The 24,287-nt window shown below is 34.7% G+C and overlaps 2 protein-coding genes and 1 pseudogene across 2 annotated transcripts; 2 read left to right on the forward strand and 1 right to left on the reverse strand.

Moving 5' to 3' along the window:
- Nucleotides 1-8,354: 8,354 nt before the first annotated feature.
- LOC109004946 (dirigent protein 18-like) lies at nt 8,355-9,099 on the forward strand. The gene has a single exon (XM_018983647.2). The coding sequence runs from the start codon at nt 8,355-8,357 to the stop codon at nt 9,093-9,095; it is 741 nt and encodes a 246-aa protein (XP_018839192.1). The 3' UTR covers nt 9,096-9,099.
- A 4,426-nt stretch (nt 9,100-13,525) lies between these two features.
- Nucleotides 13,526-17,166, forward strand: LOC109004925 (annotated as a pseudogene).
- Nucleotides 17,167-18,044: 878 nt separating this feature from the next.
- On the reverse strand, nt 18,045-23,162 carry LOC109005012 (chaperonin CPN60-2, mitochondrial). The gene is made up of 18 exons (XM_018983762.2): nt 22,899-23,162; nt 22,517-22,541; nt 22,285-22,416; nt 21,724-21,883; nt 21,323-21,498; nt 21,030-21,125; nt 20,793-20,897; nt 20,579-20,665; nt 20,409-20,498; nt 20,234-20,314; nt 20,083-20,151; nt 19,814-19,891; nt 19,556-19,651; nt 19,294-19,393; nt 19,106-19,209; nt 18,736-18,841; nt 18,540-18,618; nt 18,045-18,433 (listed from the first exon to the last, which is right to left on the reverse strand). Exons 1-18 carry the CDS (start codon nt 22,934-22,936, stop codon nt 18,328-18,330), a joined length of 1,728 nt encoding a protein of 575 aa, XP_018839307.1. The 5' UTR covers nt 22,937-23,162; the 3' UTR covers nt 18,045-18,327.
- Between the last annotated feature and the right edge of the window lie 1,125 nt (nt 23,163-24,287).

Here is a 24,287-nt window from a genome sequence, read left to right on the forward strand (position 1 = left end):
CTTTTTCTTTTTCTTTCTCCTAATTAGGATGGAATCACTCGTCTAATTGTAAGCATACATGTCAGCATCTATGACAGTGGGTGCCATCCTCGGTAAAGTTAATCCAATACGAACACAACACAATAAAAGTAGATTAAGATTTAATCTTAACGGGTTCGGATCAAAACAGATTGACCCGTTAAGACACGATTGATTACGGGTCACTAACGGGTCAACCCGTTATGACCCGTTAAGAAAATTAAATTTATTTTTATATCCTTAGACTTAAAGGACAAAGAGAACGCTCAACTTCCTTGTTCAAGTTATAAATTTGTTTAAATCTGTATTTTTAATTTTTTATTATATTTGATATTGTAACATTAATATATTTACATTGTATGTTTTGTTTATTATATTTTAAATGTAATTTTAATAATGAATATTATTATAAATTGTGTGGATCATATTTGTTTAGATTGTAATTTTAGACTTGTAGTTAGTTTTTCATTTTTTATAGATATTATTTATATTTAAATATTTATAAAAAATCAATTAAGTCAAACGGGTCGTGTCGTGTCGTGTCGTGTCGTGTCGTATCGTGTCTGTTCAACCCATTAACGTAAACGAGTTGAAACAGAACGTGTCGTGTCGCATCGTGTCAATTTATTTCTTATTCATTAACGGGTCATATCGTATCAACCCGTTATCTTACCGTGTCGTGTTCGGGTTTGAAATTTTGACACGAAATCCTTAACGAGTCATGTTCGTGTCGACCCAGTAAGTGTAATGTACATACCTTGACACAACACGAACACGACCCGTTAACACAATTTGACACCCATACCGCATCCCACTTGACAAATTAGAAACGACGACGTTTCTAATCCATATTTGCCTAGCAGTCCTCTTGGCAAATTAAACTGTGAGTTGCGATTCATTTTCGGTATCGAATGCTGCAAAGATGTTAAAGTCATAGTCGTAGCAGCCCGAGTTCCAGCAAACCTTGTAGGCGGCCAAGCAAGCTTTGGGAGCCATGTCGGCAGCAACTCCATGCGCGTAACCAAGGGTAGAGGCCGGGAAGACATTGGTTCATTTTGTCGTTGGTGGACTCGTAGCCAAAGCATAAGTATTTTAATGCCGATGAACTTGCAATTGCATAAGGAGGAAGAGAAGTCATTGGCAGCGACACATTGGTCTTTCCACAACCGTGCCATATTATTAAATGCAAAACATGAACAAAAGTTCAATACTAACCAAAATTATAAATTAGAGAAATGGCATTGTTCTAATACTATCTACCTTGTCAAATAAAAAAAATACCATTTCCTAAACTCATCTAGGATGATGAAGATACCATATGTGAAGATAGCATACTCAGATAAGAACATAGGGTGTAGAGAATTTACAACTAAAATCATTAAAACAGTTAAATAACTTTAAAAAATTGACTAATCAGGCATCATCAACATCGCTTCCACCATCTTGAGCTTCCTGACTTGCCATGTAATTGCTTCCATTAGGACCCAACACCTTAAACCTGCTCAACGTTAGAAATAATGCGAGGGAGGGACTCAAGAGTTTTGGCTTCAGAGGGGGAAAACTTGGTAGAGAAGCCATTGAATATGTTGGAGTATGTGTGGATGAGACGGCCAGTGGTTCCGTCCTCGTTTTCCTTAATGCAGAGAGTGAAGACTCATACTAGAGCTCATGGGTAGGGAAAATGGAAGGCTTGTGGATTAGTGCAGACCCAAAATTTGAGTTTTGGAAAAGAACAAAGTCGGTCGGGTGTTTAGCTCTCTTTTACACCAACCAATAATATATCAACAAATATAAGGCTTATGTGATTTATAGTGTATACTAGTGTACTAAATCAACTCTCTTTCATTTATCTCCTCTCTCTCCCCCGTCTCCTCTTCCCTCTCCCCTCTCCTTTCGGTGAAGCTCTTCTCTTTCCCTTTTTCCCTTTATCTCGTCTCTACCCACGCCCTCTTATGGAAAGAACCCTTCTAGGAAGTTTATTTTAGCCTTTTAGGGTTCAATTTATTCATTTTCATGCAATTTGTTGGTTCGAGACAGTAGATCAAACTTAGTTTTGTGGGTTTGATTTCTGCATTTTTTTTTGGGTTACAAACAATAAATCAAACTTGATTTTGTGGGTTCGATTTCTGCAATTGTTTTGGGTTCAAGAAAGTATATCAAACTCAGTTTTGTGGGTTCAATTTATGCAAATTTTTAGGGTTCAGTTTTATTCATGGTGATGCAGGTTCTCTTTCTTGAATGCATATTTGTCGCCTTGAGAAAAAAGAATTTTTTTAGAGAGATTGTCGGGGAGTAATTTTGTTATTTGGTTGTTTCTTTTGCAATGGCAGACTTTTTTTGCATTGGCATATTGATCAATGGATAATTCATTAGAGATGTCATTATTTTTTCGATGGATAAGCCATTATGCAGGACACGAACAAAATAGTCTCTGTGAAGATTTTGAAACTGTTGAGGGGGGAGCAACAATCGGAGGAGAATGAGAGAGTTTTCGAATGAGAGATTATTTGCTTAGAGAGAGAGAGTGTGTGTGTGTGTGTGTATTTTAGAGAGAGACGGGGGATTAGGTGACGGGGGTGGAGAGAGAGAGAGAGAGAGGAGATCACATAAACAAAACAAAAAAAATTGAGGATTACCTGCATGCGGATGTAAACTTGATTTTGCTGAAATGCCTACGTGACAGCTCCTGATTAGCATGTGTAAAAGAAAACTACACACCCGACCGGCTAGGAGCTTCTCCCTTTGAGTTTTCTCTCTTCCTGATTATCTCTATTTTTTTTTTTTAATATTGACTGACGTGGCTTTATATATATATACATAAAACTCCACAGTTTCGCGCGTCGCTTGTCCCTAGCAGTTTTGAAGTTATTATCTATGCTTGTTTTAGAGTAATAAATCAGATCATATGTTAATTTTTAAACATATTTTTGTACTATTATTTATAAAAAATTATCTCAATTGTTTTTTTAGCAAATTTGCTACAGGAGGAGTGAGATTGCTAAAGGGTCAAAGGGGTGTCCATTGGAGTATCACTTTGGCGAATTGAACTAATTTAGCGTACTCAAAATATTTGTGATACACATCCAACACATTTTTATAACATATTTCATAATAATATTATAAAACGTGAATATTTTTATAAAATATTTTATAAAAATATCTATAATTAAAAACATAATTGTGTAAAGTATTGTGAAAAATATTGTGTAAGGTCCCGTTTGGATACAAAAATGATCTCATCTCATCTTATAACATCATTACAACTTTTTCAAATTTTTACATAAAATATAATAAACAATTAAACTTTTTTCAAATCTTAAAATAATAATAATATTAAAAAATAATATTTTAATAATATTTTATTCAACTTTCAACTTTAATCTAAAACTATCTCATATTATCTCACTATCCAAATGGGACCTAAATCATTTTTCTCACCAAAACTACTTGTCAGATGTATCTTTAACCTCACATGGAAACAATACTGATAGTTTTTTATGATATGCGAGCTCCTAATTCTTTTCTTTTTGATATATGGGGAGGAGGGATTCGATCCTTAGTTCTGTCAATAAAAAATTAAAGTATTGTCAATTGATCAAAAGGATCTTAGCCTCCTAGTTGAAGCAATGTGTAAAAGGTCATTATATTAGGCACGAGGCTATGAGGAAGCGAATATATATAATTATTAAATTAATCGAAGGTATCATAATTATCTCTTTTTTTTTTCAATTGTTTTAAGCAAGTTTTTGTGAGTACACATCACACATGATCCTGATTTGTGGAGATCGAATCCCTAGTGAAATCGGATTAAGGGAATTAGATAACTAGTCCATCTATTTTTCCTCAATCAACAGCCCTCCAATGGGTGACTTCCACATAGCTAACTCAGTCTCACTATCATGTGCCCCCACTGCAGGGTATCAAGTACGCATTCTCTCCTTCTCTCCCCATTCTCTCCCACATAACTCGGGAATAATTGCTCTCCATTCTCGCCCACAGCTCTCTCTCCATTCTGGTTATTTTCTCTCCCTTTCCGTTGCTATTTGCAATTATACTAAGCATTTTTTGGCCTATTTTCTTGGTCACTACATGGGTAAATATCATTCTGTATTTTATTTTTATTTTTTTGCCATTTTTCATTACCTAAGCCAGAAGGAAAATGAAAAAGATTGATACCACAACAAGTGCAGGAAAAGTGAAATTTTTGTACAAGTTTCTTGCCTTTCTTTTTTCTTTTTTGTGTGTTTACAACCAAGCAAATAATCAAAGGTTTTGAAGAAACTATGAGATTGGGTATGAGATTTGAAAACCATGGAAATGAGAATTGTATTTTGCAGTCTGGGCCCAAGGGAAGAGAAAGGGTTTGGTGTTCTGGTCGTGAGGGGCTAGAAGAGAATCTAATGGCATTCATTGTCCAGTAGTTCTGTTTTTGCCTAAAAGGAGTAAAAAGAACATGAAAGGCATAAGATTAATGGTGTGAAATTAATGGTGGGCAAAAGACTGGTGGCGGCAGAACTGATGCATGATGGAACTGGTGTCCTGCGGCAGTGCAAAGCAATGGAGATGGTGCGAATCAGCAATCTGAAATATTGGAGGGGGCTTTTGGCACAAAGCTTATCTTCGATTTATTTTCTGCTTCTGAGAGTTTACTACAATGTGATGAGGCTATTGTAATTTTTGTGAAATTGCTGACGTGGTTGAATATTAATGTGGTTGTTAAACCCATAGTTTCGGATTGACCGCTTCAAAGCATAATTGTTTTGTAAATGGTGCTCCTTTCGTTGTACAGAAGAAAGTCTGAAATTTAACGGGTGGATAGGAGTCATGGGACTATCAGAACATTGGCTAGGCCATTGCCAAGTTAAAAATTTGGTTAGAATCTTAATTTTTGACTATAGTATCAATTTTTAACTAGGTGAGCCCACACTAGACTAACCATCATAAAGTTAAAATAATAATATAATATTATATATTTTAATAATATTTGACAAAAAAAAATTTATACAACAATTATTGAAACCAACAAACTAATTTTTGCCAACATTTTCTTCTTTACAAAAAGATTTAGCAGCACAAGCTATTAACATCTTGTTTTATGCAATACTCTTGTATCACAATCAACATAAGCCGGAAAATGAAAAATGAATTGCAACATGAAGACTGCTTAACATCATCTTTCAATACAACTTATAATTCTCTCTGTCCATGCTTATGTTGTCATATCATATACTAATTCTACTATTTCTTCTCGCCGGCACTTGACAATACTTAGTTGGCCACCATCCTTGTTAGCTGCAGTGGCTGCTTTGACCTCATTGCAGTGATTAATAAACTTGCTCAGCTCCTGTTTCGATCAAGTTGAATAAGAAAACATGTTGATGAATCTAAATAAGTAAATTCTTATGGAGTGAGAAAACATAAGAAGAAAACTGGAACAGATATTTCTAAGGCTCCCCTAAGGGCAGAGATAGTAATAATAGTTTTCTAAATGCTCCTCTAAAAGGAATAGATCATGGGATCCACTCTTCTGTTCCATTCCCTCCTAAGCATTATGATCCAATTCTAAAGTGGGTGGAGGACAAGTGCAAAAAGCATTTTCAGAAACCACTTTACTGAGATATGCATGCAAAAGGTAGTTTATAGCAAAAAGCAAAATTAATTTACATGTGGTCAATGGCACACTTTAATAGTTGATTAATAAAAATGTACTTCACAGAAGGTGCCTCACAATTCTACAACTGATTATTTCTTACTTATTAAAATAAAAATAACAATAAAAGAAAGCACAATTCCACAACTAATTACTTCTTACTTCTTAAAGTTAATTCTAGAATGCATAAAAGAAAGCAAAAATGATAAACATGATATTATAGAGTCATACTTCTGGTGAGAGCTAATGTGTGTGTGTGTGTGAGTATATATATATATCAATCATACTTCTGGTAGATGTTCTTAAGAAGCTTTCATCAAAAGCAATCCTAAGACAATGACACAACAATATAATTTGTCAATATGCTCATAATAAAAAATAGAAAGGAAGTATAAGAGACATTAATACAATTGAAAATTGAATTTGAACTACTATAAATAGATTCTTATGTCCACCCTCATTTCATACTGTTAAAGATAAATCTTTTTTTTATAAGCACTGTTAAAGATAAACCTGTTTTACTGAGATGTCAAAATACTGCCCTAGCATCATTTCTAACAATCACAGAGCATAATCTTGATGGGTAATGTTTCTCTTCATCTTGAATTTGTCATTCTCTAATTTCCATAGCATCTTTTATAAACTACAACTCATTCTCATTCTCATTCCCATTTAAAACTATAATCTTGTATAACTGCATGAGAAAATCCAACAATTCTATAGCTCTCCATGTAAATCATATCCCTCAGCATTATATAATTTACTAATAATAATGGCAAAACAAGCAAAACTAGTCTGTCAAGACACCGAAAGCAACGCAAATCATTTCATTGACAAAACAAGTAGAACCATTTAAAACTATAATCATTTCATTGACAAAACACCGAAAGCAACACAAATCGCTGTGATAACCAAAGTTTTCCTAAAAAAAACCAAAGAAATCGAGATCATTGCTCCAATTAAAAAGCATCACAAGCAGATCAAACATCAACTCAAAGCAAGCCCTTCCACTTACAAGAAATATCCAAAATTTACCAACAAGATAAAAAAAGACCAAGAAATCAGAACACTCACCGACACTAGAGATCTTCCAATTGGCAATCGAGCTCGACACCGACGGGCAAGAGTCCATAGATGCAGCCTCAGCATTATCTGGCAACTTCTGGTGTTCATCCATGAACTTCTGGCTCATCGAATAGCAGGGCTCAAGTGCAGGCAAGGTGTTGCAGAGCTCAGGAATCTCATCATAACTGAATCCAAACCCAAGATCCAAGCACCCTTTAAGTTCATCGAGATCCTCATCCGTCAAGATTTTGGTAGGGAGAGAAGAGCGAGGAAGAGGGACTTATTGTTTGGCCTGGAAAATGACGGGGAAGAAGACAACCGAAGGAGAGAAAATGGACGAACGAGGAAGAGAAGAGGCCTTGCGGGTATGAAGAGAGAGAAAAGAACAAGGGAAAGAGAGAGGCGAGGTTGACGAAAATCATAAAATATTCTAATGGCCTGTGAACAATAACTCGCCAATGTTAGATAGGCTCCTTAATTTACTGTAGCTCAAGTCTTAGCTACGTTTGGGTAGTGAGAAGTGTTGAGAATATTTGTGAATAGTAGTGAAAAAATAATGAAAAAGTAATAATAAAATATTGAATAGTAGTAAAAAGTAGGTAAAAAATAATGAATAGTAGAAAAATAGATAAAAAGTAATAATAAAGTAAAGAATAGTAGTGAGACTACCTCAAGTACTCTCACTTGCCAAACGCACCCTTAAACTTTAGACTTTTAGCTAGTCCAATGTAGATCTTTTTTCTCATATATAACCAAATTATAGACTTGCATTGGCATTTGGCTAGTCCATTGCCAATGCTCTCATGCCCCGTTTGGATAGTAAGATGAGATAAGATGATTTTATATAAAAGTTGAAAGTTGAATAAAATATTTTTAATATTATTATTGTTTTGGAATTTGAAAATGTTAAATTGTTTATTATACTTTGTATAGAAATTTAAAAAAATTATAATGATAAGATAAGATGAAACCGTTTCTATATCCAAACATGCCTCAATCTTGTTGTCCGAACTGGGCACATATTGATTTTAGATTGGGTTGGCCCAAAGGCCCCAGACTTTGTACAAGTCATTCTAAATTTCTAATTTCTAGCTCACCTAATCAATCCCCCATGGGCTTTTGGGCTGAGACTGCGCCTTCTCAATGAATTAAAGAGGAAGTTGAAAAATGACAAAAAAATATAAAAATAAAATAAACATATAAATTAAAAATATTTTTTAAGATGGCAGAAAAATCATATTATAACATTAATTTCCATGGTGTTCATTGGCGAGATTATATGTTATGACATGATTTTGGAGCAGTTGTACCCATTAGAACCGGATAAACAAATGATATCTGATTAAACAAATGATATCTGATTAAAATGTATATAATGGAATGGTTCACATTCTAACAACACACACATGATCCCCAACTACTGCACCACCTTAATTACCATGATCCCAACAACTCCAATTTGATGATCTGATATTCCATCTCTATACAAATAGCATGGTTTGTAGCCCATCTCATATTCAGTTAAATTAAAAGCTAGCCGGCCGGCCTTAATCTTCTTTAATATTCATATATATATAGCAAATCAAGAAATTACACTTTCCTAGCTATACACAGATTCAAGATGTCGAAAGGATCACGGCCACCTGCCATTTTCCCCGCAATATTGCTAATTGATCTTCTGCACGTGGGGATGATCATGGCTGCTGCAGTAGTACTTGACCCCGCAGCAGCCACGGGAAAAGAACCCATTCTGGAGTTATACATGCACGACATTCTCGGGGGCAGTAACCCTACAGCCAGGCCAGTCACTGGCTTGCTAGGCAACATCTACAATGGTCAAGTGCCCTTTGCAAGGCCAATAGGGTTCATTCCCCCACAAGGTGGGGTTGCAATCCCCAATGCCAACGGCGCAGTTCCAACGTTCAACGGTCTCAATGGCATCCCACTGGGAACTGGCCTTATAGGTAACCCAAACAATCAGAACCAACTGGGACCAGATGGGTTGGGACTAGGGTTCGGAACAATCACAGTCATCGATGATGTGCTGACCTCTGCGCCTGAGTTGGGGTCACAGACAGTAGGAAAAGCTCAAGGAGTTTATGTGGCGAGCTCAGCAGATGGAGCTACACAGATGATGACGTTTACGGCCATGATTGAAGGAGGGGAGTATGGGGATAGCCTCAACTTCTATGGCGTATATAGGATAGGAAGCTCCATGTCATACTTGTCTGTGACTGGCGGTACTGGGAAGTTCAAGAATGCTTGTGGCTTTGCCGAGGTTCGCTCGCTCATACCACCTGGTCAACATGCCAGAGACGGTGCAGAAACATTGCTGAGGATTACTGTGCATCCGAGCTATTGATAAGGAGGAGGGCATGAAGATGATGATTATCTGAGAGATCAATATATATGTACGTGAACGCGCGTTTGGTTTCTAGTGGAGGGTTGCTTTTAATTGAAGTGCGTCTATTTGGTTGAAGTGAGTCGACATTAATTTTCAAGTTTCTTGAGTTGTTCATTTATATGTTGGTTATAAAAGCAGAAAACTGCATCATGCGCTGCACTGATAGTTATATATATACGCCATGTATATCTTTATTTAGTTTTTCTTTTCTTTTCTTTTCTTTTTCAAAATTAAATAAAACATTTAACTCAAATTATTTAACTATTATTCATAAATTATCTTACTATTATTTAGAAAAATAATATCAGGTACAAATTTTAAATAGACAAATTCTATTTAAAACCTTTGTAAAAAAGTAGATCCCACTTATAATAAATAATAATTTTTTTAAAACTTTTTTTTAGGTGAGATTAACTTTTTTACTAAAATTTATATGAGTTTTATCTAATAGAAACTTGTACACATCATTTTTCTATTTATAAATTCTTTATCTTATTCAAATGAGAGCTAATTAATTAATTGATGCCAAATGGCTGGTGAGGTAAATACATACATACATATATATATACTAGGTCTGGATAACGTGCAAAGCACGTTTGCCTAGTTCAGTGAAATATCGATATTTATAAAATGTTAGTTTAGAATATAACATAATCCAACACATATTTATAATATCAATAGTTTTAATAAAGTTGTTTCCAATAAGTATAATACAAAACCAACAAAAATATTGATTCAAAATATGAGTCCTTTGATATTTTTACTGTGATGCATCATTCTGTGTCATCTTGTACTGCATCAATAGAGACGACGTTGAAATTCTTGTGTTGCTGTTGGTTGAGTCGATTAGGGTCTACCAAAAGTTCAATCATCTATTTTTTCTGCGAAACTTCTGCTACAAGATTTTCTATATATGGTAGATGCTCCTGTAAAAAAAATTTTTAATAGGTTTTCATGATTAATAAAAATTTAAAGAACAAATATGCTAAAAATTGATGTCTTCTAAATTAACACAAATCTTTAAATGCAATGTTCTTAATTAAATTACTATGCATGTTATAAATAAAAATAAAATTGGCATAATAGACAAGTATATAAAAATTAATTTAAATGATTTTTGTTATAATTTGTTTTTAATAATTTTTTAATATAAAACTCAATATGCTCATAGATAATATAGTAAACATGTTAAACCGCATGCATCCACTTAATGTTTTACGTTTTTTTTTTTCTCTGTTTTTTATTCCTTATTCTTTCTTCCTTCTTCAGTTTGGACGTTTTTTTTTTTTTTTGTGAGTTTTTTTTTTTTAAACAGGCACAATTGCCTATATGCCGCTCAACCTGCAGAGCAGGAAAAGTAGATATAAAACATAAAATGTTGAACTGCACATCTGGCAAAATATAAAGTGTAAAAATAACAAACCCTAAGAAAAAGTATACAACTAAAAAGGAACTGACATAACTGTCAAAATATAAAAGGAGTAAAATAATAAACCTAAAATAACCTAATACTATGGATAAAGATGTGAAAAACTGCAAAACTGGCTAAACATGCACTGATATTCTGTTTCTACATTTTTTTAATGTTTCGCGTCTGTTTTTATTTTGTGTTTTTTTATTCTTTCTTATTCCTTTTTAATGAGGACGTTTTTTTTTTCCCTGAGTTCTGATTCAATCTGCAGAGCAGTACTGATTGAACAGCAGAAAAAGTAGACTAAACATAAAAAGAAAATATTATTCTTACCGCTTATTTCTACCGTTCTATTCTATAGTTGTGATTTTTTAATTTTTTTTACTTAATGATTAAGAAAATATTTTTTAATAATATTATAATTTTTTAATTTTTTTTAAAATATTTAAAAGTATTAAAAAATACATGTAAAAAAAATAAAAAAAAAGCCTTACGGTAGCTCCCGGAGCGGTAGGCGTAGCATCACTCCACATAAAAATGTTGAACTGAGATATCTGACAAAATATAAAAGATAAAAGTAATAAACCTTGAAAAAAAGTATATAATGAAAAAGGAACTGACATAACTGTTAAAATTTAAAAGGAGAAAAATAATAAACCTAAATAACCTATTACTCAAGGGATAAAAATGTAAAAAATTGAAAATCTGACAAAAGGATCAGAAAAAGTAGACTTCCTGACGGGCTTTTAAAAGCCTCTGAATTGAGCATGAAAGTGGTGAATCGTAGCTATCAAAACTTAAAAGCAGAAAAATAATAAACTAAATGTAACTGCTGCCAAAGCTGCATGAGGACTTAACGATGATTTAACAGAGCACTAACGGAAAACAAGAATTTCCGTTAAGCTCCGTTAAATAGCCACTTTTATATATAGAAGATATATATATATATATATATATATATATATATAATAATGTGTATATATGGATGGAAGATTAGACAATATTCTCAATCACGTGGGGACATACAAGTTTTTTAAATAAAAAATTTATGTGTAATTATTTTTATATATTTTATTAATGTGATTGACTGTATCGTCATTTTTTTAATACAAAATAATTACTTTAATCAATCATATTAATAAATAGCATAAAAAATATAAAAATAATCGTAAGAAGAACTCAGCTTGCTGTTAGAGCATTGACATTGATTTCATTAAAGTTATCTCTAAAATTTGATGAAAAGTACATGATTTCTATAAATCTAAAACTTTTCTAGTTATAACTCTACATTGAATTAGCCATTAAATTCATCAAAATAATAATATAATATTATTTTTTTAATAAAAATATTTTTATTTTTTTTCATATTTTATAATTACACTAATCATATGTTGATTAATAATTTAATTTGATTCTTACATTATTATTACAAGACAGTTGGAGATTAAACGTGAATAAAAAAGACTTTTGAATATTAAAAGTGAATAAAAAATAGATTTGATGAATGAATAGTAGACCTTTAAATTTGAAGAAATCTATAAATTTACTGTAACTCAAAATTTTATATTTATTTATTTGACTAATTCAATACAACTATATTTTGATAAAATTCATCAAATTTTATATTTAATTAAAATTTTAATGAAATCAATATTAATGCTCTTAATTATGGATAAGCAACGTCTATTTTATAGGTCGAGAAGGTTGGTGGCAATTATGGTAATAAATTAATGTTTTGTAATATCCGTAACGTGCAGTATCAAAATTGACGACGGGGACGTCAAGGTTTGCACATAAATCATCGGCCCTCAGTCCAGTGTTCGTTGTAAATCGGAATCCAACGAGGATGATCTCTAACTACGCCACCTGGCCTCATACACCTTTGAATTTTGCATCCGACCCACTTTTAGATTTGTTAACACTTAAAATATTTTTAAATTATATAAATAATAATAAAATAATTTGAGTTAAGATATTTTTTAAAATTAAAAAAAAAAGATAAAAATTTAAATAGAAATATTATAAAATTTCAAAACTATTTGAATATAATTTTTATTTTAAAATTTAAAAAAATTATATTGATTTTTAGATTTTATTTTGATGCTTGTAAAACTTATATTGATTTTTGTATTTAAATAATAATTTGATTAAAAAAATTAAAGATTTGACATTAAAAAATATTTTGTATTTGATACTTTTAAGTAAGTTGTGTTTGAAAAAGAAATTATAAAAGAAATTAATAATTTTTTTATATATTTCTTACATATTTCACTAATAAGATTGGTCAATTATATTAATAGAGTGCATAATAAATATGCAAAAGTGAGCCCAGATATTTCTTTTAAAGAGCTATGCCCAGATATCTCATTACCGGGATATTTACATCACAGACCAAATAAAAACGCATCCTCGTATGTCTCATGTGCAGCACCAAACAAACAGCTAAAAAACAATACTAGAACGCTAACATGAAAAATCACAATTCTTCTGCGTGTACCGTGATCTGTTTCCTCGTGTAACGTAAGGAGTAACATGCGTCTTTTGTAGTCCTTAATCTGGAATTTGCCAAAATCTTTGTACTGTAGTCTTTTAAATTTCGATTCTTGTCGAAGAATATATATTCATGCATTGTTTATGTATTGAACTCCCATGAAAGATCGCATTTTCTGTTTTGGTTTGAGCGTAGAGATTCTATCGAGTTAATAAGTTGAGCTAATAAGTGAAGCCATCTCTATAGGAAGTATAGTTCTTTCATATTGTTTGTAAGAGGAGGTGGAAGTTGATCAAAATTTTCCAGCAAACTCGTATCCTTCATGCACATCGTAACCGAAACTACCCCCTCTCTCTCTCCCTCCACAAAGCAGAACCGAGCAGACTCAACAACATCAACCAAGGATCAAGGTTGTTCCCATTTACCAAACCGGTCTGATCCGCAACCCAACGCCTACCCCGAGAAGAAGAAAGAGAAACAATGTAAAATCCATCGTCTCTTCCACCACAGCTACGTTTCCTAAACGCCACCACAACCGCAACCAGCAGTCCCAAAGACCCCAAAACCACACTCTATATCATCATAGCCGCCTCCCTCTTTTCCATCGTCTTCTTCATCTCCATTTCCTCCTCCTCCTTCTCCTCCTCCACCACCTCCCAAAGCGGACTGGACCCCTTTCTCTTCCCGAACCTCCAAACCTACCGCGTCGGGCTCTTCCCCGACACTGACCCATCCTCTGATCCCACCCCTCCCTCTATCGCCTACCTCATCTCCGGCTCCGCCGGCGATTGCGGTCGAATCACCCGCCTCCTTCTCGCGGCCTACCACCCCAGGAATCACTACCTCCTCCACCTTGACCTCTCCGCTCCCCAGTCCGAACGTGATGCTCTTGCCCTCATCTTACGATCCTTGCCCATTTTCAAAGCTGCCCAGAACGTCAATGTGATCGGCAAGGCCGACTTCGCGTACTCGAAAGGCTCCTCTACAATCCCATTCACTCTTCACGGCGCCTCCATACTGCTCCGACTGTCGCCGGATTGGGATTGGTTTGTCAGTCTCAATGCCGCTGATTACCCACTTGTCACACAAGATGGTACAGTGTTGTTGGAATTTTTGGCGGCATTGTGCCTCAGTATATATTGTTCTGATTCGGGGGTCTTCATTTGTGTCTTTTAATTCGTTTTCTGATGTGGGTTTTTGTGGGTTTTCAGATCTTCTTCACATTTTGTCATTTCTGCCTAAAGATTTGAAATTTTTGAATCATTCAAGTTACATTGGCTGGAGAGAGTATGATATAAATACTAAGCAGATTTGCGTAGTTTTTTTTTGTTTTTGTCAAGTTTACTGGGTTATGTAAATTCTAAGTCTGTGTGTTTTTGGTGGTTTATAGATCAAGGAAGTTGAGACCAATAATTGTTGATCCGGGCCTTTATCTTTCTAAGAAAACTGGGATGTTTTATGCTACTCAGAAAAGGGAGTTGCCAAATGCCTTCCAGTTGTTTACTGGTGTAATTTTTTATGTATATACTGCATGTGTTTGAGTGCTTTCAGTTATTAGTTTAGTGATTGTATAGAGAAATGTTGTTGCACTTTGTTGGTCTAATGCGACTATCTAGTTTTACTTGCATATGCAATGATGACTTACTGGAAAGTAGTTGGGTAGCTAATCAGCGACGATAAATAAAGGCAGAAATATGGCTGTACAAGTAATGTAGATTATTTTCCATAGTTGTCCCAGAAAGATTTTCACAAATGGAGCTTTTCATGCTTTATATTATGAATTTGGCAATGTGAAACCCCAAGGGGTTGACCCAAGTGGTGAAGGCCTTGGTCTTATGGGTATCACTCTCTTCAAGGTCCAAGGTTTAACATTTCATGGGTGCAAACAATCCTTTGGAGCCACACCCCTTGGTGAAAAACCAGCGATTTAATAAGTTTCATGTAGGGAAACTTCCGAGGGTGTGGTGCACGGGACCGAGGTTTACTCTGCAGGGGTGGGTCCGAAAGGCCCTGCCTTGAAGAGGTTTCCCGACATTAAAAAAAAAAATGGCAATGTGAATTGCAGTATCTAAGCTTCAGTTGATTGAACTATGGGATTCCCTGGTTAACCTGGACCATTTCTTTCTATTTGGGTGTGAAATGAATCAGAAGAGGGAGGCTGCACAGAGATTGGACCTTGATAGTGTGATTTCTGGAACTATGGAATTCCCTATCTAAAATTCCATGATGTATTGAGAGATAGTAGGACCTCGAAAGCATGATCGGTTAATACATAATCTGCTGTTAAATTGTAAAATTAGGAAATTAGGATGGGTTTGTCAATCCTAATTTGGTGTTTAATGGGGTTATGCACAAGGAGCTGATATTTTTTTCAAAAGAAAGTACACAAGGAAGTGAGAAGTATTGCTTGTTTTGTTGATCTGGTAACCATGTCATTTTTTGAGCTCCATTCTCTTGAAACATGTTTTCTGTAGTATGCAGGACATTTGCTCTCTGTTCAGTATTCCTAATAAGGTGTTACTTGAAATTTCAAAGTTACTTTCAAATATTTTCTGGGGAGAATCTGCTTGTAAGTCTAAAAGGAAGTGGGTTGCCTGGGATAAATCTTTTAGGCCTCTGGATGAAGGGTGTTTTTGAGGGGAAGGCGGACTTGCATGTTTAAGCTGGCTTTGACGATTTGCTATGGTGATTCGGCAATTTGCTGTGCGTAGATTTTTTGGGGCTAAGTACTTATCTCTTGGGCATCCGTTTCACATCACTCCCTCTCATGACTCAAGCCTTTGGATGGCTATTTTACCTCTTCTAAAAGAGATGATTCAGGGTTCTTGCTGGAGGGTGAAGGAATGTAGTCAAAACTTTCAGTTTGATAATTGGCTTGGCCAAGGGGTTCTTGCTGATAATGTGGAGGTTGTCACCAATTCTGGCCTGCTGCTGAAGGATGTCTTTTTGGCTAATGGCTGGAAGTTTCATCTCCTTGTGACTTTATTGCGAAGACGTGGCCAGGCAGTTTGTGACTAATAGTCTAATCCTCAGTCTTAAATCTGGTCGTGCCATTCATGTTTGAATGGCCTAAAATTATGTTTGTTTCTCTACTAAGTCAGTTTGAGGCTAATTTTGAGTTAAAAAAAAAAGAAGCTTGTGGCTAATCCTCTTCTTATTTATGCCTATTTAAAGTTCTTTGAGTGAATATAATAAATTGCTAAGCCCATTGATGATCGAACTATTGTCTGTAATTATATAGTTCAAATATGACAATCTTATGTTCTCTAAACTTGAAAAATTCACTGTTCTATACTTCCATCTAAAAATCTGGTCTCAATTTTGGGTCTACCTTTGCATTTACAACAAAAGTGAGAACACAATATTTGTAGACTAGCGACTGCTTGCTGTTGGTTAAGAAACAGAAGGAAAAAAATGCCATGATGCCAATGTCTTGACGCCATTAACCCACCCCTGAAATGTTTATAATAACTAGCTCATTAAATACTGTTGGGAGGCTAGATGTTCAATGGAACTTGTTTATTGACCCTTTCCAAATTGAAAATTTTGACAGGTTGTCTGGCACTAAGGATCATTTTTATGCAGGTTCATCTTTCTCCATTTTAAACCGCAACTTTATTGAGTTCTGGATCCTGGGTACAGACAACCTCCCAAGGACTCTGCTGATGTACTTTGCAAACACTTCATCATCCCTTTCCAATTATTTTGCTACCGTTCTATGTAATTCGCTTCAGTTCAAGAGAGCAGTCATAAACCACAACTTACTGTATGCCACCTTTGATAAGCACTCTAATAGCGAGCCCCACCTACTTAGTTCCAGTGAATACGAGGCAATGATTAAAAGTGGAGCAGCCTTTGCGACGCGATTCCAGGTAGATGATCCAGTTCTCAACCGCATTGACCAAGAGATCTTGGGGCGCAGTGCTGGAAAAGTAGTCCCTGGTGGCTGGTGCTTAGGTGAGTCTGGAAATCACTAGTGTTCAGTTTGGGGAGATGCCAATGTTTTGAGACCTGCTGGGAGCAAGAAGACTTGAAAAACGAATTGTTGAATTGCTCTCAAATGGTACATTTCAATCTCATCAATGTATAGTTGAATGATCTAGTAGTCTTGGTTCCTACTAGAAGACACCACAGATAGGTACATATCTTGAAAGAATGAGCAGCTCTGATTTTAGGACAAATTTACTTCAATCTATTCGTTTTAGCAAAATTGAGTTTCTAGCTCGTTCAAGATGAGAAAGTTGTAAAGCGTGCCGAACTAATGATCTTGCATTTGGAGTTGACCCAAAAAGCCTATTTGCAAAAGAAATGTCGTTTCCATGATATCTTTAGGAGAAATGATAGTTGCAGTTATGAGTGTATAAATATTGTATAATGACTTTAAAAAAATGAATAAATACTTGATCTATATGAAAAGAAAATTAATTTTTTAATAATAAATTTTATTTTTTTTTAAAACGATTATACGACGTTTACGTACTCTACGACTGTAGCATTATTCTTTTATTTTCTCGAGTGGAGATCTGAGGTGGCTTCAGCATGCATGCTCTTTTGGAAGACAGGTTGAGCATAGTCTGAACAACTCATGACCTTATAGAATTTTGATGTTCCTGAAGTTCAGCACTTATGCTTGGATTGAAACATTATCAATATTCACGTAGGTGAGTAAATAGAATTATACCATCCATCGTAGATTTATTCAAGCTTCACATTTCTTTTATTATTATTATTATTTAAGCCGAGTGTTTTTTTTCCTTCACCTTGAATTAATAAAAAACATCATAATCATTATAAAATACAAACCATTTCAAATCCTCCCACATGTTGATATATTTGACTTCGTACGGTTTTGTAACCCAAGCAGCACATATTAAAAATTGCATTCACTTTTATATATTTTTTATTCACTCTAATGATGTGATTGAATGTATTATTATTTTTTAATATAAAATAATTGTTTTAACCAATCATATTAGTGTAATGCACAAAGAATACGCAAAAATAATTGTACATAATAAAACTCTTTAGAGAAAGACAATAATTTATTTGCAAAAATTATTGTTCCGATACAATTTTGAATCCTCAGCGCAGCAACAATCGCAAGTTTAATCCCATGTTATCAAACTATCTAAAAGATTTGCTTTCTATGGTTACAGGAATACCTTATGACCAAAACCCAATCAAGACAGTAAGAAAAATTCTAATGTTTGCATCAGGTGTGGATGTTGGAGTGAAAACATTGGCGCTGATCGGACGAGGATCCACAACTAACCATGACATGATGTTCTTCAATAATCCATGCCACCCATGCCGCCACCCATTGCCGGAGCCTCTTTATCGTCCTTTGGAATTTCAGTCACAACAGCTTCAGTTGTTGTCATCAAAGATGACACACTGTATACGGAAGACGAAAAGCAAAATTAATAAGATACCAATAACAGAAAATTAATAACAAAAGCATTATTGTAAAACACAAAAACAGGACGATCTTTCAACTTACCTTGCCGCATCGACCAAAGCAGTCCTAATTACTTTCACTGGGTCAATTATTCCAGATTGGACCATATCAACATATTCACCTGGTTATGCAATTGAAAGGCAAAACCAAACAAGTTCATATAAATGCATACGCTAAATCGTTAGTTAAATAAGAGCCTGTGGCTGTGGCTGTAGATGAAGACTCGAGATTGACTAACCTTTGGCTGCATCATATCCTCTATTAGGGTCACTTTCTTCCCATAGCTTACCGACAACAACAGCCCCCTCAACTCCAGCATTAGAAGCAATCGTGTACACAGGTGTCTGTGTTATTAAAGAATGAGAACAAACGTCTCAGACAAACTGGATGACAATAAAATTTTACAACTTTAAACATGCCAGAAGATGCATTGCACACACAGGTGCTAAAAAGAGAATATGCAATCTTCAACATAATGTTTTGCAGAACTTGAAGGAAGAAAGAAAAGTTGATATTTCATTAGACAAAAAGAATTTCATCAACACCATACGTGACACTGTTCACCAAATCTAGGCTAAGTGCCCTTAAACAGAAAGTATAAGACAAACCTTGAGAGCATTCTGAATAATCTGAACACCAATCTTCTGATCAAAGTTGGCAGTTTCCAGCTTTTCCAACTCTTTTGATGCATAAAGAAGAGCAACACCACCACCTACAAATGGAAAACTCGTGTTAAGTTTCATCCACTGATTAAAATTTCAACCAGATAACTCAGAATAACAGAAAAGAGATTTACCTGGTACTATACCCTCCTCTACAGCTGCCTTTGTGGCATTTAAGGCATCTGTCACTCTATCCTTCTTCTCACTAACTTCAGCTTCACTGGCTCCTCCAATCTGGGGAAAAAAATCACACTTCAATCATCAGTTGTCCATTAAACCATTCCCAAGAATGTGCAAAGACAACAAAAAGTAAAGACCGCTAACCAAACCGGAAATATTGGTTGTTACGACTTGGTCACAGTACATAAAATGTTAGAATAGGCATCAGTAACAGACCTTCAACACAGCAACACCCCCAGAAAGCTTGGCCAATCTCTCTTGTAATTTCTCTTTGTCATAATCAGATGTGCTATTTTCAATTGCTGACCTTACCTGTTATCATAGTTATTGGCAACATTAATCAAGATAGGATCTGATGAGATCTGATTGGATTTGTTTTGGTGTATCTTATGTACAATAGACTGACAATTAATCAAGTGTCAAATCAAGTAATACCAAAAGGATAGTTAAGAGTGTGGAAGGTAGCAAGAAAACCTGTTCACATCTTTCCTCGATGGCCTTCTTGTCCCCAGCACCATCAAGAACAACAGTGTCATCTTTTGATATTGTGGCCTAAAACAAAAACCAAGCCATCCTCTAGAATCATTACACACGTATAAGGACTGAAATCTATACCAAGGATAAAAAGTCCAATAATCTAAACTTCTCAATCAGAATTTTACACATTAATAAAAGGTTACACCAAAGATCCATAGCTAAAGTGCCATTTACACATAAAAAATTAGAGTGATATTTAAGCTTACCTTTTTGCAACTTCCAAGCATATCAAAATCCACTTTTTCAAGATTCAAGCCAAGCTCCTCGGTGATAAGCTAATATAAAAGTAACACATATGAGGCTCATGCAGTGTCATAAAATTCTGAAGTTTCAACTTATATAGGAATGAGGACTTACTTGTCCTCCTGTAAGAATGGCAAGATCCTGCAAGAAGGCTTTCCTATTTTCACCAAAACCAGGGGCCTTGATGGCACAAACCTATAGCAATACACAGCTGAATCAGATTAGCAAATACAGCACTCCTATATCAAAGAAACAAGAAATACTGCCAACCACCATAAATCAAGACAACCTTGATTCCAGCACGAAGTTTATTCAGAATAAGAGTTGCCAAAGCTTCACTTTCCACATCCTCGGCAACAATTAGTAAGGGCCTTTGTCTCTGAACAAAAATTAGTGAGAGTAGAGCATATCAATTAGATGAAATATGAATCCAAAATTCATTGACCAAAATTAGCTCACCTTCAAAGCCAGCTCTAATAATTTAACAACAGCATTTAAACTTGAGATTTTCTTTTCATAAATTAGAATGAGAGGATCTTCCAATTCCTGTCAACACGGAGACATGAAAACTGGTTATTGGAATAAGTTGTTTAACGCTCTTCAGTCGAGTGCACCAGGGCTTTCAAGTTGTATGAACCAGGCAGTTGTGTCATGAGTAAAGGTAAAAACTTACACACATCTGGTTTTTCTGGTTAGTAATGAAATAAGGGGATATGTAACCCCTATCTAGCTTCATGCCCTCAACAACTTCCAACTCATTATACAATGTTTTCCCATCCTGCAACAGTAAAAGATAGAAAGACCCATGCTTATCAAGAACATTCAGAACCAGAAGAGAAAGAAGAAAAACCGTCGGGCGATAATGATGAAACAGTGAGAAAATAAAAGGTGTAAATTGAAGGTTAGTTACTTGAATTGTGATTACTCCCTCTTTGCCAACTCTCTCCATAGCCCTTGCAATCAATTCACCAATTTCTCTCTCTCCATTTGCAGATATTGTCCCAACCTGTCATATTTTACTTAATAAGTAATTGAAGATTTTATTAAAAATGCAAAATGCATAGCCCAAGTAGACAAGTCTATATAAGAGAAACTAAGACATATTTTATTATATAGAACATTGGATTTACAAACTTAACAACCATGATGCACCAAGGCGCTCAAGCTGTAAAGAGCTGAGTAACTAGAAAGCATAAAACAGACCTGTGCTATTTCTTCAGATGTGCTAATCATTCGTGCACTGCTTTTCAAATGTGTAACAACAGCATCGACTGCCATGGAAATACCCCGTCTTAGGTCCATTGCGTTCATCCCAGCAGCAACTGACTTGCACCCTTCGGTAAATATTGCTCGTGTAAGGACCGTAGCACAGGTGGTCCCTGAAAACACATTTAGAAGTTATCAATGCTCAACTTAACAGGGTGACGGTTTGGTTACGTAGCAATATATTAGGAACATCGATTTATCCATGAAAATTCTAAATGAATGAAAATGCATTCCAAGCCATTCTTAACCACCAAAAACAACAAACAATATGTCCATATAATTATCAAAGGAAAACAATTTCAGTTTTACTAAACCATTATGTAGAAAGAAGACCTCACCATCCCCTGCTTCATCGTTGGTGGCATTTGCAACCTGTTTCACAAGACTGGCACCAATGTTCTTGACTTTGTCCTTGAATTCAATGCTCTTTGCGACAGTTACGCCATCTTTTGTCACTTTTGGGGCACCCCAACTTTGTTCAATTACCACATTACGCCCCTTCAACAGAAAAGCACCGTGTCACCAATTATTAACCATAGACACTGACCCAATAGCAGGAAAATAAAAATGCTTGAGCACAGCAATAAGCTGCATTCAATACTTTTGAAGAAAGCAGATGCAGAGAGTTTATTTCAAAAGTTTCTCCAAAAGTCGCAATCACACGAATCCAAACAAACACCTCCAGCATCGGATCAATTAGTAAACTCAAACCCAGAGATCTAAATATAAAGCTCCAGCGAGGAATATTTTAAGGACGGGATAATTTTTTTGGGCCCAAAACAAGCAGAAACGCCATAATAAACTTTTTTAATCTATAAATCAACATAGAGATACGAGTTACATGGCAAAAGAAAGAGACGTGAACTAAGGGATGATATCGTGAGCTAGGTATGAAGTACCTTAGGACCCATTGTGACTTTGACGGCATCGGCGAGCTCTTCGACACCCTTAAGCATAAGAGCACGGGCCTCCACCCCAAATCTAATGTCTTTGGCCGCATAGTTCCTACTCCAACTCAATCTACTACCAATCTAAATCACACGCGCGCACAACACAGAGAGGTCAATTAAATCAATAACGCGGATAATCGCAGTTGTTAGTCAACAGAAATCCAACAACTACTTGTCTCACCTGCTGGCTGCCGCTCCTAGCGACCCTGCAAAACCCATAAAGAAGAGAAAAACAAAAAGGAAGAAGACCCAATAAATTCACGTTCTGTTTGTTCTCCTAGGAAGTAGAAGAAAATCAAAGAATGCTAAACTTCAAAACATATAGCTTCCTGCAAGCAAACTTATGCTTCAAAGCTGCTTGCAGGAAGCCTTTATTAAGTCTCAAGTCCAAACAAGGTATAAAAAAATCACAAAAGCCAGATATATTCCTTTCTTCTCTTTCTCTTTTCCAGTCTATTTTTCACATACTTCCTCGGGAACCAAATGAAAAAACGGAGAAATGGGGAAACCCGACTGGTTAAAAGAATGAAATGAGATAAAAATGGAGGGGGAAGGGGACGTACCGAACTTTCGAGGCAAGGTTTGTGGAGAAGCGGTACATAATTTGAACGTGAAGGCAGAAAATGCACGATGGCAGAGACTAAGCAGAGAGAGAACGGAAGACAGAGGCAGTCGGCAGAGAATACAGGAACGGGAGAAAGAAGAAAGAAGTCGTGCCTTTTAAAAAAAGGAAATGAAGGGTCTAGAAGCGGTGGCCACAGGCGGCTTCTAGTTCTAGGGTTTAAGGGTTTTTGTGTTTTTTTTTTTTCCAATATTTTAATTATAATATTGGAATGGCCAAAGGGAATGCATTTTTACCCCAGTCCACTGACTCGACGTGGTTTAAGGTTTCTCTATGACTTCCAAAACTCTGTTTGGTAGAAGAGAAAAAGAAAATCCCGAATCCGCATTGCTTTTCATAATTATTTTTGTTAATGCAAATGTTGATTGCGCCGGCTAAAGCATAAAAGATATGTGTTGCCTTCTTGCACTAATGAAATAAACACAACAAATTTCATCGAATTAGTTGTCAACAAAATTTGCATGCTTCTGTAAACGTGTCTTAACACTCGACAAATTCATTCAATAGTGTCTCAACAACCCCTGTTTTCTGGCACCAACGTGAAAGATTATGCCGCTTGATCTTGATCTTGCGTTTCGATACGGATAGAATTTAAAATCATCTCAATTCATCTCAAATTATCATTATAATTTTTTTAAATTTTAATATAAAATATAATAAACAATTTAATTTTTTTTAATTATAAAATTATACTAATATTAAAAATTAATATTCTAATAATATTTTATCATCTCATCTCAACTCAATTCAATTCGACATTCAAATGCAACTTTACAGTCGTTTCTCAATGGAGATCTCAATAAATCATGAGATAAAAAAGATGAAATAAAGTTAAAAATTAAATAAAATATTTTTTTAATATTATTTTTATTATAAAAATTAAAAATTTGAATTATTTATTATATTTTATTTAAAAATTTGAAAAAAATTATAATAATTAGATTAAATGAATTTAGATGATTTCATTATCTAAACATCTAAAAGAAATTAAACTTTATTTGGATATAATAAATGTTTCATCTCAACTGATTTTATTATTATTTTTTTAAATTCTTACACAAAATATAATAAATTTTTAAAAATTTTAAATAATAATAATATTAAAAAATAATATTTTATTTATATTTTATTTAATTTTTAACTTTTACCTTATTTCATTTTAACTATCTAAATTATCCCTAAAAATGCAACTTACTAATCCGTCCACATGTTTTTCTTGTAGCTAGATTGAAAAGTCATTGGGAGATGAAGAGACACCTGTGAATTTATGTTTAGAAAAATACTTTAGCTACGCAGACAAATATTTTATAAATTGAAATAGTTTAATATG

Source organism: Juglans regia, chromosome 12 (genome assembly GCF_001411555.2).
Source record: "Juglans regia cultivar Chandler chromosome 12, Walnut 2.0, whole genome shotgun sequence".
Taxonomy (NCBI): Eukaryota; Viridiplantae; Streptophyta; class Magnoliopsida; order Fagales; family Juglandaceae; genus Juglans; species Juglans regia.